A 16,610-nucleotide genomic window follows, 5' to 3' on the forward strand; every position below is an offset into this window, starting at 1 on the left:
TCAGTGTGGTGGGAACGACGGGCTTTTCCACTGAAGGATGAAGAAGTAGCTTTATTATGCCAAGATGGAAAAAAAAATCAGGCTGAAAGGCCAAGCACAGCTTTCCCTGGTGAAGTCTTCTGTAGCACTGGCACTGTGTCAGATCACAGTCAGCCTCCAAAAAAGCAATCAGACAGACTGGAAGATTACAAACCTCCTGGTCTAGGACTCAGTAGTCTAAAGAAAAATAGGTGACAGGGAACTTAGTGGTTCATTAAGAAAGCTAATTAAACTGGAAAAACAAGGCAAGCCCCTCCCCTTCAACCCTGTTCAACAACAAAAGAAAACCCACAATTCCAATGCATTAGAGTAACAGCATGTAATGTATTAATCTTTCTTGCTAAGAGACAGGTTAAAAATAAAAAATGACACTTTCTTTCCTTCTTGAACCACAACAGAAAAGAGTTCTTTTGGTCTCCAGACCCCAGGTGCAATAGACATGTACTCTTATTAGCCAAGACCAAATCTGAGGCACCAAGAAAATGACCTGATTTTTTCCTGAATTCTGGTGTCAAATGCCTGCTTTTTGGTACTGATACTCCCCCCACCCCCCACCCCCCACCCCCCACCCCTTATGATATGGTCCTGGTGTGTCAGATTATAGCATAATGTTTTTTAATATGCAAGAAACAAAAACAACTCATAAAACTGCCTTAAATATACAAATACTGTTATATCTACCAACTCAGTTTTAAAATGCACATATAACCCTTAAGATATAAGAACCAATATCTAGCTATATAGATACATAAACACAGATTTTAATTGAATATAGACTTCTAAAGGTCTAAACTATGGGGGAGCTTTTTTTTTTTACATAATTCACTACCATTAACAAGTGTAAGTCATTTATAAAATTCTTATATACAAATGAGATAATAATCTTTTATTTTTAAATCACTGATTTCTGTTAGACACAACAGGCTGTTTTCTTTTCACTCCTAAGAGTTTAATTGGTACATTAGTCACCATGTCTTTAAGATATTAACTTTGACTTCATTTATATTTAACTATTCCATTCTCACTGTGCTACAAGAACCCAAATGGGTCTTCAAAATATGCTTATTTAAAATAATTCACTGAAAGGGAAATAACCATCAGTATGAGCTCAAAAATACTGTTTTGTTATATTCCTGGCTAATGAATTTCTGGATTCCTTACCATGCCTTGCTTTAAAAGCAAGTAATGATTCATCCATTCATATCTACTAGTATCCTAAAATGAGGCTAAGAAGAGTTATATCAAGTTGTATGCATTTTAAGTGGAATCCTTTTTAAGCTACCATACCACTAGACTTTTGCTGTGTGGAGCAGTTGAGGACAATTTACAGAAATCACTTTTTTCTCCAAAAAAAAAAAAAAAAAAAGCTATTGCTTCAACTTATAGTACCCATATGCACTAAACTAACACTGGCCAGCTGGCCTAGTTTGTGTGATCTGACAGTTTTTGTCAGGAATTGGAAATTGATGCTGGATCCTGTGGGGGGAAGGAGGGAAGTTCAGTCAAATTTCAGCACTGACAAGCCTCTGCTTGTGGTTTCACTGTACATTTATTTTTAAAGGAAAACAAAAACAAAAGCCTCACAAACACAAGTTTGTCCAGAAAATTAAACTTGAATCTTGCTGTCATGTCTGATACCATGATCTTCTATGTAAGTTTTTTAATTAAAGTTATTTCTATATATCTTTTGTAGTGTGAATGTGATTAAAATACTAAAACGATCCATATTGTCATGCTTTAATAAGATATATATAAAGTGTCAAGGAAAAATTTTCAAAAAAGAAACATAGCTTAGTAGTACAATTTAATTTTCAATACTTTGCTTTGTGAAGTTTTGTCCTATTTCAAAATCTTTTTCCTGCTTCTCAAAACACACAAAGCAAGCAAGACAGTCCTAGTTTAAAACAAAACTACATACTTTATAAATGCTGCAACCCTAGGCCCCACACCCTATTCATTCATTCAACATTGTTTACAGTAAATATACCTTAATGAAAGACATAAAAATTCCCATCAACCTGAAGATAAAGTTCTGCTCCTGTTATCTTGAAGTAGTCATTACAGTTATTATCTAAATATCTGATTAAACACAGTAGTTAAAAACTAAACCTTGGATCTGGGGATCACTACACATCATTATCACCACTTTCTTTAGAGGTGAAAGAATAAAACCATGTCAGACATACTCTTGCAAAGACCTAGGTTCACACATTCAGGGCTGTGAAAGATGCTGGGAGAGGACTTGGGAAGCAACATCATACAAGTAATTGTTAGCTGACCCTAAGTCCTAACTCCACATCCCTGCACAGGTACCACTGTCTGCTGCCTTAACTTACTGCTCTCTGCTTTAGTTTCCTCAGATGTAAAATGGGGACAATAACTGTTCTGCTTCCTTTAAGAGTTTCAGATCCAGGATGCAAGTACCTGAGTGCTCAGTTAAGATGTAAGGATACTGTAGGGTCCAGAGCTAAGTGAAATCATTTCTTACCCAAGTTGGCACTATTACAACCAAATTATAAATTCTCTAAAGAAGTGGTTGATTAAAGTCTTTTGGAATGGTCCCCACTAGCTTTTTCCTTGTGACTAGCGGAAGACAGTCCTCAGAAAGACATATCTTACTCTTGTATTTTTGGACCCAGTTACCTGAAGGACCCCAACACTATACTTCTGAACCTCTGATCTGGAGAAAGAGACGTGTTGGGTCCAAGTATTGAATATACTTTGCTAACAGCAAGAAATTGCCGGAAATAAATGATTTTTTTAATATATATATATATACACACACACATATATAAAATAAACTCTTATAAACAGTATTATCCTCAATCATTTTATAAGTTTAGTTCCAAAGTAGACTACTGCAGAAAACGAAAGAAAACCAAGGGTAATGGTTTGTGTAATTTGATCAACTAGGATTGTTAATCATTTGACAACATGGTCAAGAAAAGCAGAAAGAGGGTGGCTGGGAGAGGGAATGAGAAGGGATAAAGAAACTAAAAGGAATCATCTCATTCCACTAAAAGCATGGAGCTTGGATTTTTCTCCCAAGAAACCAAGCCCAGTCATATAAACAAACAATATATGCAAAAAAATCAACTGATGACACAAACTAAAGGATAACTATTTTTTCTAAAGAAAGATAATGAGCAACCCTTTTTATAATGATACACAAACATTTGAGAGTTCTCCAGGGGTTGCATTATTACCCATTTTGGTCCTTTTTTATAGCAGCTGCTGTTTTTTTTTCTTCTGTCTTTGAGATGCAGTTTGGCTTTTTAACCTCAGGGCAAGGCATCATAATGTATTCCTTTTATAAAAATCAAGTCTTCTAGTAAAAACTTTTTTGCCACATGAAAATTTACTTCCCATCTCTTAAAAACCCAGTAGCTGTAATCTATGCACCTCTTTCCATTATCAGCATATCTGTGTCTATGTTGAAGTCAACGAAATGAAGACTAATTGCTCAGGACAGACAGAGGCACTACAGCAGCAGCACGATTCTTGAGCTTGTGTTCTTGTGCACCAGGTGAAAATGAGGCTGAATGAACTGGTCTAGGAGGAGCGGGGCTGAGCACGAGGAGTAAAGCTGCCTGGAAGTCTCATCTATCTAGAGAACGTTTCTGGGCAGCTTCTGAACAAACATTTCTCAAGAGATTAATGACAGATCTGGGGTCTTCACTCCTCATGATGGCACTACCAGACACAATCATATTAGCCCCTGCCTGAAAGAGAGAGAAGCACTGAGGTTAGCTGACTGTAGAAAAAAAAAAACCAGAATGTAAGAGATCACAATAGCTTGTCAAGATGAATATTTCAAACCTTGGGATCTGACTGCCTGGAATGGAGGTAAATACCACCTAAGTTATCTGAAAAAGTCACTATATAGATGTTTACAGAAATCTCAGAGTATACAGAGGTGCTCAGAATGAATACAATATAAAATTTTTTAAAGTTCTTTCAATAAATAATAAAAACTTATACTTGGTATGTGAATATTATCATTTACATGAGTAGATATATGTATATATGCACATGCATACACACATGTATATATTTGAACCTTTTAATATAAAATCTATTTGCCAAGAAAGCACAGATTAAAAAAAAATTAAACTTTGATTATTTCTAACGTCTTTTACTATTTTGAGTCACAAATTCAATTAGAAGAACCACAGCATCCAAGGGTTGGACCTCAGAGGCTACTTTATCTTGGACAAACTACCTGAGCAAGAATGCATTCAACAACATGGGGCGGCCAGGTGGCTCAGCAAGTAAGAGCACCAGTCCCAGTGTTGGGATGACCTGGGGATCAAATCCGGGCTCAGATACTTTTAGCACCACACCCAGAAATAACTGGCCGTGTAACCTTGAGCAAGTTACTTAACCCCAATTGCTTAAAAAAAAAAAAAGAATGAATTCAACAAAATTCTGATAAATGGTGGTCTGAAAACCTCCAGTGAAGGGGAACCCACTGCCTCTTGAGATGCCCCTTCGATATGATAATTCTTCAAATACTCAGTCCTCATCATCTCATCCCTACTTCCCTCAGCTATTCAGCTAGATCTCAAGGTCCTTCACCAGTTTGGTAGCCACCCTCTCTACAATCACCAGCTAATCAATGCCCATTTCAATTCAACAAAAATTCGTACCAAGGCTTTGTACTAGGTCCTGGGGAAACAGAAAAAACTGAAAAGGCCCCTTGTTCCTCTCAAGGTGCTTATATACTATTAGGGGAAGCAACATGTGCACAGATCAGTAAATACAAAACACATGGGAAAGAAATAAGAAGTAATTTTTGAGGAATGTGGAGAGAGAAAGAACAATTAGGGAACTGGGTAAAGCTGCATTTAGGAGGTGACATCTAAGAGCCCTGCAAACAGCTAAAGAAACAAAGGATAAAGAGGAAAGTCATTAAAGGCATGAAGACTAATACATAATTACTTTGGAAAGCCAGGCTGGAACCAGACTGAGTAGCTGTAAATGCAGAGCAAGAGTCTGTACTTTATCCTAGAAGGGAGCAGCCACTCAAGCTTCCTGTGTGGTGAATGCCACAGATCTGCCCTTTAGGGATGTCAATTAGGTAGCATTGTGGAAGACAGACGGGATGGTACAGACTGAAGGCAGGAAAGCCAATAGAAGGCTATTGCACTTGGGCTAGTGTAGTAAGCACCTAACTAAGTGAGCTGCTGTACTGAAACAAGACTACAGATGTGGCCCAACTCACAACTAAGTTTAGCAGAACTACTGCCCCTTCTAAGACTCTACTGCAGCCTAAGTTCATACTAGCTTTTTGGCATGCCATTTCACACTTCAGTCACATTCACCGTGCAGTCCATTAAAAGCATTTTACAGGAAATGCTATCTAATTGCACTATGACCTGCTTATACCACTGGAGCTGATTTTTTTTTTAACCCAAGTGCAAGTACTGAATTTCATATCCTTATATTTGACCAAACACCTTAGACTTAGATCCTGTCATCCCACATATTAGCTATTGCTCCCAGCTTTCAGTCATCCACAAATTCATCCCCTACCTTTGCCATCAAGTGTGACAGGGCCTCACTGCCCCTAACATTCCATTTCTCCCTATATCTTATCCCTTTCTAATCTACTCTTCATCCCATCTAGGGTAGACCTCTAATCCCTCCCTCAATGCCTTTCTAAATCCATTTCATTGGCTCTATCAGACTCCTTTTCCAATCTCAAACCTAAAATTAACTAATTTAACTCTACACCACTCTCTCTCTCTTGAATCCCTTTCCCCCCCACCTTTCAATGTTCACACCTTGCCAGACCCCCAACCCTAGCATCATTTTTCCCTCCTTTTCTCCCAAACTACTCTGCTGCTCCAATTTGTTTGTTGCTGAGTAAAACTGGAGTAAATAACTTAAGCATGTTAACTAACTCCTCTACAAATCTGCTATCTAATCTCAGCTTGTCCTTTGCTGAAAGCAGTCTTTTAACTCGATTTATGTTTTATCTGCTTCCCAGAGGCTGTTCTAAACTCCTCAAGCCAACCACACCACCCCTCTCTTTCCCCTCTCCACTTGTTTCATGCACTTTTCTGAGAAAAAATTGAGGTTATTCACTGAGTTCCCTCTTCAACCATTCTCTACATCTCAGAACTCCTTGATATCAACCCCTATTCTCTTTCACTTTTCCAGTCTCTGATGGAGAGAATCCTTCTCATCAGTCAATAATACTCCCTGCATATTTCTTTCCACCAGTCTTCTCCAGATTGCTCTTGCAATCTCCTCCCCCCTCTAATCAGCAATCTCTTACTTTCTCTCGCTTCCTTTTGCTGGAGAATATGCACCAATTTTCTCAACTGTAAGAACATTCCTACCATCAACCACATCAACTATATTCTTCTGTCTTTGAGTTCTAGTGTTAGAAAAAACTATCTACCCATATTTTCTCTACTTGCTCTCCTCTCTGTTTCTTTTAAACTCCCTACAGGCTATGATCTAAATGTAATTATTAACTGAATTAATTACAAATGCACTCTCCAGAGTTACCAATGATCTCAAATGTCAATTCTCATAGTTGTTCCTCAATCTTTATTCTCCACCTTTCAGGATTTGACACTGCTGTCCATCCTCTCTTCTCTAGATTTTTTTGTGACTCTCCTCTAGTCCCATCACCAACTATTTATTGAACATTTCAAACCAGGTATCTCAGACATCTGAAACAACTGTCCAAAAACAGAACTCACCATCTTTTCCCCTTCTTTTACAAATTTTCTTCCAAGAAAATTCTTCCATTCACTTAGATTCAAACTTAAGTGCCTCAACTCTCAACTCACTGCACCTATCCAATTAACTGCCAAATCTAATCATTTCTACCTCTCCAAAGTTCTGGAATCATTCCTTCTATCATGCATAAACAACCATCACCTTAATCAAGGTCCTCATAACCTCTTACCTAGACTACTGCAAAAGCCTCCTAACTGGCATTCCTTCTTTATATCTCTTTGCACTCTTAACCTATCCTTCCAAGCTGCTAAAGTGATTTTCCTAAAATGCAGACCTGAGAATTTCACTCCCTCATTCAATCAAATTCAGTGCTCTGGGGAGCAAATAAAAACTGATCTATTTGACTTTTAGAGGTCTTCACAACCTGGCACTAACTTACCTTTACAATGTCATTTTACATCACTTCCTTTCCCACTCTTGGCCTTGCTGTTCTTCAAAAAGATGCTCCTCTCATCTATAGCCTTTGCTTTACTGGCTGTACCTCAAAATGTAGGACGTAACCCCTCTTCACCTTAACTTCTTAGAATCCCTTATTTCAGATCAAATGCCATCTTCTCCATGAAGTCCTTCCTCATGGAGAAAAGCTGCTAGTGCTCTCCCCTGCCACAATTACCTTGTCTTTCTATTATAAATAGGTTTATATATATATTCATGGTATTTTCCGTTAAAGAATGTAAATTCCTTTGGGGCAGGGACTGTTTCACTTTTCCATAGCTCCTAACAGAGTAGCTATTTAATAAAAGATTGCTGATTCAACAATCTATGCCTTTGTCCAAGTCATAGATAAAAACGTTAAGTAGCACAGAGCCAACCAGATTTCTTATGGAGATTCTTTGTACTGGAAAACTCATTACTACTCCTTGGATCCAGTCATTCAACTAGCTCCAAATCAACCTACCTAACAGTGCCTAGCTCATCTCTCCATTTTTCCCACAAGAAGGGCACAAAAGTTTTGCTAATGTCTATATAAACTACAACATTCCCTAATGTGCCAACGGAGGAAACCTGCCAGAGAAAGGCTAGTTTGGCATGACTTAATTCTTTTTTTTTTCCTTTCTGGAGGGGGAAGGCAGGGCAATCTGGGTTAAGTGACTTGCCCAAGGACACACAGCTAGTAAGTATGACCAAGTGTCTGAGGCTGGATTTGAACTCAGGTCCTCCTGACTCCAGGACCGGTGCTCTATTCACTGCACCACCTAGCCGCCCCAGGCATGACTTATTCTTTCCTGTTTTCTCTTTTAAAATTAGGCCATCTGTCCTCCAGTTCCTTTTCTCCAGAGTCAAAGATTACGGACAATGGATCGCCAACCACAGCTGTTAGTCAAAAAACAAATTTTAAGCACCTACTTGGGGTCAGGCACAAAGCACTAGGGACACCAAGAAAGGCAAAAACAGTCCCTGACCCCAGGGGGCTTACCATCTAATGGAGGAGGCGCACAAGCATGCACAGGACAAACGGGAAACAATTAAGAAAGGGGAGGGAATGGCGAAGGGCTTCCTGTAGCAAGTGGGGCTTTAGTTAAGACTTAAAGAAGTCAGGGAGGCCTGTAGTCAGAACAGGAGGGAGAGCATTCCAGGCACAGAGCCAGAGTGAGAGACGTGAAGCAGTTAGGAGGCCAGTGTCACTGGGCCCAAGGATACGTGGCAAGGCATAAGGCGTAAGGAAACTGGAAAGGCTGGGGAGGAGACTAGTTGATGAAGGGCTTTGAAAAACAAACGGAAGATTTTGTATTTGATTCTGAAAGCATGGGGAGCCACGGGAATTTACTGAATGGGGGGAAGAAAAGGTTTGGCCTGTGCTTTAGGAAAATCACTTTGGTAGCTGGATTGTTTATGAGGAAAGACTTGAGGCAGGTAGTCTCCCCAGAAGCCTGTTGCAATAGACCAGGCATGAGTTGATGAGGTTCTGTACAGGGGTGGTGGCAGAATCAGAACAGGGAAGAAGGCATATTTGAGAGATGATACAAAGGTAAAAACAACAGACTGGATATAGAGGGCGAGGAACTGTGAAGAGTCAAGGATGACACTTAGGTTAAGAGCTGAGAGGACTAGAAGGGTGGTGTTGCAGTAATGAGAAAGGTAGATGCAGTTGCAGGGAAGATAATGAATGAGTTCAGATTTGGCCACATGAAGTTTAAGATGTTTACTGGACATAGGGTTTGAGATGTCTGAAAGGCAGTCGGAGATGGGCTATTGGAGGTCAGCAGAGAGGTTAGAGCAGGATAGGCAGATCTGAAAATAGTCAACATAGATCCGATGGTAATTAAATCCATGTGAAGTGTTCACCAAATAAAGTAATACAAAGAGGGAAGAGAAGAGGTCCCAGGACAGAACCTTCTGGAACCCCTACAGTTTGAAGGAATGACCTGGATAAGGTTTAGCAAGGGAAACAAAGGAGCAGTCTGATAGGTAGGAGAACCAGGGCAGAGTGGTGTCCCAAAAACCTATAGAGAAAAGAATATCAAGGAGAAAAGGGTAATCAACGATGTCAAAGGCTGCAGCTGCAGAGAGATCAAGAAGAATAGGATTGAGGAAAAAAGGCCTTAGAATTAATAATTATTTAAATAATAATAATTAATTAGAATTAATAGATTAAGAGATCGTTCTTTGCTAACATTGGAGAGAGTAGTTTTGGTGGAATGATGAGGTCCTAAAGTCGGATCGTAAAGGGGCAAGATGGAGAAAAATTGGAGACATCTACTGTAGATGGCCTTTTCAGCCACAAAGGGAAGAAAAGATACAGGACAATAATTGGGATAGAAGGATAAAATGAGGATGGGGGAGACATGCATGTTTGAAGGCAGTAAGGAAAGAGATGGCAGACAGAGAGATTCAAGATAAATAAGAAAGTGGGGATGACAAAAGGGGCAATATAGTGGAGAAAAGGGGATGGAATAGGATTGCTTTTGTGGGTAGAAAGGTGGGCCTTGGTAAAGAATAAGGCCACCTCTTCCAATGAAATAGGAAGGAAGGACAGTAGCAGAAGGCATCTGAACAATTTAAGAGGAAAAGGAGCTCACAGGCAAATGGTTTCAATTTTTTCTGTAAAATGAGGTAAAGTTCTCAGCTAAGAGACTGAAAGGAGAGGGAGTCATGGGAAGGTCTTGAGGAGGGAATGGAAAAGTTATAAAGAGCCACCATGAAGAAAATTTGCCTGGAAACAGTGAGGGCCCAATTGAAGTTGTGCCATACAAATTTGCAGTGGACCAAAGCAGGTGATTTTTTCCACCTATGTCCAGCAGCATGGTTTTAGGAGCAAAGGTGGGAATCAAAGGCTGAATGAAGCCTGGTGGGGTACATTTGGTGATAAGACTAAGTGGGCCAAAGACTCAAGAAAAGAGGGCAATGCACAGTTGAACTGGTTCACCAAGGGTCAAGATGGGGAAAAGAGAGAGTGGCTAGTACAGGGGAGCTGGTCTGGGAAAGAACTAAGGGGTCAAAGGATTGGGAGTCACCATAAAGACAAAAGAATAGGGTTTGGTTAGGGAAGGTAGAGGGCAAGGTAGAAAGCCAATAGATCATGGTAAGATACAGAAGGTGAGAATTCCTGAACAAGGGGACCAAATAATCAGGTAAGAGTATAATCAAACACTCAATTGGAGGGCAGAGCATACCAGCTAGAAAATTATTACAATAGTTTAGAGCAAGGAGGTTATAAGGACACAATGGAATATTACAGTTTGTGGAGAGATAGAGACTAATGTAGCAATACTTGTCAGGGTTTTACAAATGACTGGATATGGTGGAGAGGGAAAGGGAACAGTTCAAGAATGGGTACCTCCCCCAAAAGAGATATCTTCGGGGATGGACATGCTTTGGGGATAATATGCATTCTCTTTTGTGTATCTTTAATATAATCAAAATGGAAATAACTGAATTGATGCCTGAAGCCATGGCAATGGATGGAAGATTATCAGAGTGTAGTAAAGAAAAGTCAAGAAAAAACCCTCATTTTATAAACTCTGACTCAAGGGAACTAACCATGGAGTACCCAAGAAGGTCAAAGACATAAATTCCTCTACACACCACAACATTCATATTAGCACATTTTATAGTGGTTAAAAAAATAGTACTCATTCAGTGGAGAAATACCTGAACAAACTGATGAATATCAAGAATTCAAAGAAACAATGGAAGACTTGTATGAATGGATACAAACAGATGCAAACTGAAGAAAAGCAAAACCAGGTAAACAACATACACTATGACTTTGATACAATTAGTGAAAAGAACACTAAAAAAGAAGGCAAACTCTGAATAACTGTAATAAACAATCCTGATCTCACAGAGCAAACAATAAAACACCTTTTGTGATAGTTAGGGGAAAAGGGTTATTGTCATAGAAGTCACCATGTGGTTGGTTTTGCTTTATTATTTTTCATTGTTACAAAGAAGATTTAAATGATGGGATGAACAAGAGGATATCTGGAAATAAATTATTTTAAAGTAAAAGATGTAAGTAATTTTAAAAAATATGTATCTATGTATGTATTCATTCTTTTGGAGAAGGCTTGATGGAAGCGTCATCATTATCTGCAAGACTTGTTTTATAAAATGCCTTCTCTTTCCCCAGGAAATGTGGGGAAAGGTATCTAGCCTATGGAAATTGTTCCCTTTGAGTCCAGGATGGGTAATGGCTATCCAAAGTGTTGCTCATACGAATTTGCTTTCACGTGAATATGAATTTAATTCAATTACTATTAAGGTAACTGGCTTTAGAACATAGCTTTGCTGGTTGTAGTAAAACCCCAAACTGTTTTGTCGAGTCAAGGTGAATCTGGAAAAGGAAAGAGGGAATTGGATTTGCCCTAAAAGTTTGCCTTGCCTTACTCCTTGGCCATGGTTAAGGTCTTTTAAACTCCTAATTTATTTTGCCTAGGAACTTTGGGAAGCATCTTACCTCTGCACATTTGTGAATTGTGTCAGGACCTACTCCACCATCTACCTCAATATCCAGAGAAGGGAACTGGGTCCTCAACCAATGAACCTAAAAACAGGACAGGAAAAATCCGTCAATCTTAGTCTAAAATTTGTAGAAACAGCTTAAAATGGCAAATTATTTTCCATTAGGCTTTTATAGTCATCAAATTTTCCACAAAATGGTCATTTTGTTTTCTTAGTCTTAGGAAAAAAATGCAAGTATTAAAATCCTATGGAAAAATAACCCAAGATATCCCATTTATCTAAGGTAAGGGGATGCTTAATATGGAGACCATCAACTTGAAAATCCCTCAGAGATACATTTAAATTGCTATTATTTGCAAAACACTGCTTCTGCTTTACAAGTTGAAGACAATAATAGTTTACATTTATATAGTGCTTTAAGATTTGAAAAGAAGTTTACATATAACTTTTCATTTAATCTGAGTTAAAGAGGAAATGGAGCATGGTCAGAACTTTAAAGGAATCTGGGGATTCTAAGAGGCACAGGGGAAGAACAAGGGCATTCATTCTAGGCACGGGGGAGCACCTCTCCCAAGGCACAAAAGGGGGAGATGAAGCTTCAAGGTCAAGGGATAGCAAGCAGGCCAGTCTGGTAGAAACAAAGAATGGACAAATTGAAGTAATATGCAGCAAAGTCTTGAAAGGCAGGCCAGGCCCAAAGGAAGAATGTAGGAACAGGGGAAGAAGCCTGCTAATGCCACAGAAAATAACCTTTTCCCAGATATGTGCCTCTTAGGTTAAGTGACAAGCTACCTCATCACCCAGACTCTAGTTCAGGGGATCAAATCAAGTCTGCTGAGAGACAGCCTACTGTCTGTATTGAGCTACCAGTTCCAGAATGGAAAAGCGTTAAAACCATGACAAAATAGTGATGAAAAAAGTATAGACTAAGGCAAGCTATCTGTTGTCCAAGGACAACCATTTTTATGAAGCACCTACTATGTGCCAGGCCCTGTGCAAGGCTTGGGGTTACAAATACAAAGAATGAAATAATTCCTACTCTAAAGGTACTCACATTTGAGGAAGACAAAAAGTACAAGTATAGAACTATGCAGAGAATAAACATGGAGAGTAAATACTAATAAATACAGGTAGCAGCAGCTGAGTGGAGTTGTAAGGAAATCAGGCAAAGCTTTATACAGAAAGTGGTTAATGAATTGTGTCTTGAAGGAACTGTAATGGCAAGCAAAGCAGTAGTTTGCTGCTTGTTTGACCTTCAAGTGCCTTTGAGCCTCATCTCTGCTTGTGTCAAAGTCTTTGTAGGAAATAATATACATTGTGTTGCCCTTAATAGGCCTAAGGGAGTCTGGAAACCTTCCCTGCCCTTAATTGACAGGCCTAACTTCATCACATGGAGCCCATGGTGGGAGAAGCTTGCTGAAAGAGTGCAACAGGAAGGGCCGAACAGGAAGGAACAGAACAAAGCTGGAGCAGGAGCTGGAACCAAGCAGAACTGAGAGGGAGAATGTTTGTGATGTCGGCACTCTGTCTGCCTGTTCTGTCTGTGTTGATGTTACTGTGTCAGAATGAAGCATTATGTCTGTTGAAAGAGGACTTTACTGCTGATACAGAATCCTGAAAGAAGACTTCATTGCTGTTTACAGAAGTCCATGGACTTTATTGTTGATTTATGTTTGATTTCTCAGACAGAAGCTTTATCTGTTGGTTTGTGTTACTTTGTCAGACAGAAATTAATTGAGATAATAGTGCCAGCAATGTGAGTAAATATTATTGTAGCTCTGTTAAGCTTAATGTGTGTAAATGTTGTTGTAGTTGTGTTAAACTTTGTCTTCCTAGAAACAGAAACTGTGAAGGGCTTGGAGTGGAATAGTCCCCATTGACTAAGATACAGAATTGGAGCAAAGAGTTGCTTGCATGTGAATCTAGGCAAGAGCTGGGAGGAGCAGCCCATGGAGGAGCTGTGGGGTTTGGAAGTCAGCCTAGAGTTAAGATGAAAGAGGACATTACTTGGGTACTTAGTACTGACTGATGATACTGTAACTTACTGTGACCTAGGGGTGGATGGTGTTTGTACTTTCTGCTACCCCTTAAGGATAACTGGCTTAAGGATTACTGGAAGTCAGCCTTAGTTAAGATGAAAGGCTTTAGACTCTGTATTTGTTGAGGAGACTGTGACTTACTGAATATGTTTTGTTTAAGATTATGTAGCCACTTTAGTAATAAGTTATGTTAATTGTTGCGAATGGTATGCTTTAGGTTACTGCTGAATAGAGAGTTCACTATACTATGTGATTAGATCCTTAAAGTTATTCACAGCAGCAGTCCTTGGGATAGCTGCTTGTGATTGGCTTTAAAAGAACAGAGGTGGTCTATGAGGCAGAAGTGAGGGAGTCCATCCCAGGCATGGGGAGAGGCACTGACTCACATAGGGGGAAGAGGGTCATGTGCAAGGAACAGAGAGAAGGCCAGCTTCACTGGATCTCAAAAGTCCAACGAGGGTAAAAGATTGGGGTCAGGTCAGGAAGGGCTTTCAAAGCTAACAAGGCATTTACATTTTAACTCATAGGCAATAAGGAGACACTGGAGATGATTAAATAAGGGAATGAAATGGCCACATCTAGTGTTTAAGGAAAATCACTTTGGCAGCAGTATGTAGGAAAAACTAAGGTGAGGAGAGGCTTGAGGCAAGAGGATAAATTAAGCATCTGTTGCAATAATCTACATGTATGGTGAAGAAGGTCTGAACTAAAATGACAGCTGGGTTAGGAAAGAAGAGAAGGGGTCATAAGCAAGAGATTTTGTGTAGGTACAACTAATAAGACTTGGCAAGTGATTAGATAAAAATGATAAGTCAACAACAATGCTGAAGTTATAATCCTGCCAGAGCAAAGGATGGTGGTATCTTCACCAGAAATCAGGATATTTAAGAGGGGAGGGTTTAGGGGTAAAGATAAGGTCAGTGTTGAGTATGTTAAGTTTGAAATGTCTTCAGAATATCCAGTCTGAAATGTCCCACAGGCAACTGATTACCTGAGACAGAAACCCAGAGAAGAGACAGGATGGATATATAGAGCTGAGTAATCTGTATAGAGATAATTAAAATTAAATGGAGCTATTGAGGTTACCAAGAAATTATAGACAGAACAGGGCTGAGGATATAACCCTATGGAACACCTATAGTTAGTGGGCATAATTATAGAAGAGTCCGCAAAGGAGAGGAAAAAAAGCCAGTCAAGAGAAGTAAGAGGAACCAAAAGAAAGCAGTGTCATGAAAACTCAGGAGAGGGTGGTCAAAAGTGTTAAATTCAGCAGTAAGGTCTAAGGGATGAGAACAGAAGAACATCAGATCTGGCAATTAAAAGAGTGTTGGTTACTTTGAGAGCAGCTTTAGTTGAGTGATGAGGTCAGAAGTCGTACTGCAAAGGCAGCTAGTGTCGATAATTTTTCTAGGGATTTGAAGAGATATAGCATGAGAGCTTGAGAGGATGGTAGGTTATAATGAACACGATGCTCACAAATGTACTGAGTGCACTTCACAAAAAACCAGACATCCACACGCCAGAAGCTGAATACCACTGAACAGACACTAGGCCGTGCCCCACTTGCTTTTTCTGAGGACTTCTGTGAGCACACACAGGACCTCATGCAGCAGAGCCCCTAACAACGGAGTGCTCTATTGTTTGTTAATGCACCACAAGTGTCAATTGTATCAGCCACTCTATGAGAGTCATTATCAGACTACTGTAGGAAGTAAACTGGACACTATTTACCATACCTTACTTGTACATCTGGGTAAAGAGAACATGCTTGAGCTTGTAAGAAACATTTTGACATTTGTATCTCAAATGTTCAAAGTAAAATGCTACTAAACTCTATGTACCAGAAAACTGTTGGAAATAAAAACCACATGTAACTTGCTCTTTCTGAAAAGAACCATTTTAGGTTCCTGATGAGAGTGATATGATTAGATTTGTGAAGATTATTTCGGATTGTATGGAGAGATAATGGAGAGGAGAAAATGGAACTGGAATTAAAAAAAGACTATCCACTAGGAAGGATGAGTGACTAAACCAGTGCAGTGGCCTAGTGAATAGAGAGAATGGGGCAGATAAAAGAAGTGCTGATAAGACTTAGCTTTGAATTATATGGAAGGTGAAGATGCAATGTTAATAACACTCAGTTCTTATACACATAAGGGAGATGAAGTGAGGAGTGGCAGATGACTCGTAACGCTGAGAACATGAGTAAATGGAAAGATGGTGGGTGGTGCCCTCAACAGGAAAAGGCAAGAATCTGGAAGAAGGATGGGTTTAGGAAGGGGGGTGGAGGCTACTGCTTGTCCCACTGGATTTTTTTTTACACTCTATCCTGGAGATGATGGCTATGAAGAAAAATCACTTATGGGTGAATTTGAGCAAGTTTCAATGGGACCTCCATCTGGAGGAGAGGCTGAACAGAGGAAGGGAAAGAGTGGTTACTAAGAAAGAGAATGAGGTCCCAGACTCAGCAACAGTGTGTAGCCAAAATGACGTTAGGAACAAAGAGGAAAAAAAAGTTCTAATATTCACAAAAGGACCAAAGAGCAAAATTTGTGAGATAGAAGAAATCTTTCTCTGATTTCCATGACAAATAAACAGCTGCATCTCAATACCACACCCTTTGTTACCTTTGGCATCATGTCTTCCATGAATTTCTGCCCTCCAAACCCAGGCTCCACCGTCATGACTAAGGCCATATCTATCTGATTGGCCCATGGCGCCAAATACTCCACTGTAGTACCAGGTTTAATAGCAAGACCAACCTACAACAAGAGGATACATGTTACAATCTTGGAGTCCTTATTCTCATCTTCTATCAACGAAGTACTTTATATGTCAGGCATAAAGCAAGTCTTCTAGGATGAACGAAGC

At 39.5% G+C, this 16,610-nt stretch overlaps 2 protein-coding genes across 12 annotated transcripts in view; one reads left to right on the forward strand and one right to left on the reverse strand.

Moving 5' to 3' along the window:
- Nucleotides 1-1,720, forward strand: part of KANSL1L (KAT8 regulatory NSL complex subunit 1 like) — a 171,006-nt gene extending 169,286 nt beyond the window's left edge. For all 10 annotated transcript variants that reach the window (XM_069075237.1, XM_069075238.1, XM_069075229.1 and 7 more), the window contains one exon: nt 1-1,720. In XM_069075237.1, the coding sequence (XP_068931338.1) occupies nt 1-234 (234 nt within the window). In that variant the 3' untranslated portion in view covers nt 235-1,720.
- RPE (ribulose-5-phosphate-3-epimerase) overlaps nt 1,570-16,610 on the reverse strand; it is a 27,647-nt gene continuing 12,606 nt past the window's right edge. For both annotated transcript variants that reach the window (XM_069075239.1, XM_069075240.1), the window contains exons 4-6: nt 16,367-16,501; nt 11,696-11,782; nt 1,570-3,761 (exon numbers count right to left, since the gene is read on the reverse strand). In XM_069075239.1, coding sequence (XP_068931340.1) covers nt 3,639-3,761; nt 11,696-11,782; nt 16,367-16,501 — 345 coding nt within the window. In that variant the 3' untranslated portion in view covers nt 1,570-3,638. The remainder of the gene's footprint in view (nt 3,762-11,695; nt 11,783-16,366; nt 16,502-16,610) is intronic.

This window comes from Petaurus breviceps, unplaced genomic scaffold (genome assembly GCF_028583685.1).
Source record: "Petaurus breviceps papuanus isolate PSGF00001 unplaced genomic scaffold, PetGlider_PUasm1.0 90903, whole genome shotgun sequence".
Taxonomy (NCBI): Eukaryota; Metazoa; Chordata; class Mammalia; order Diprotodontia; family Petauridae; genus Petaurus; species Petaurus breviceps.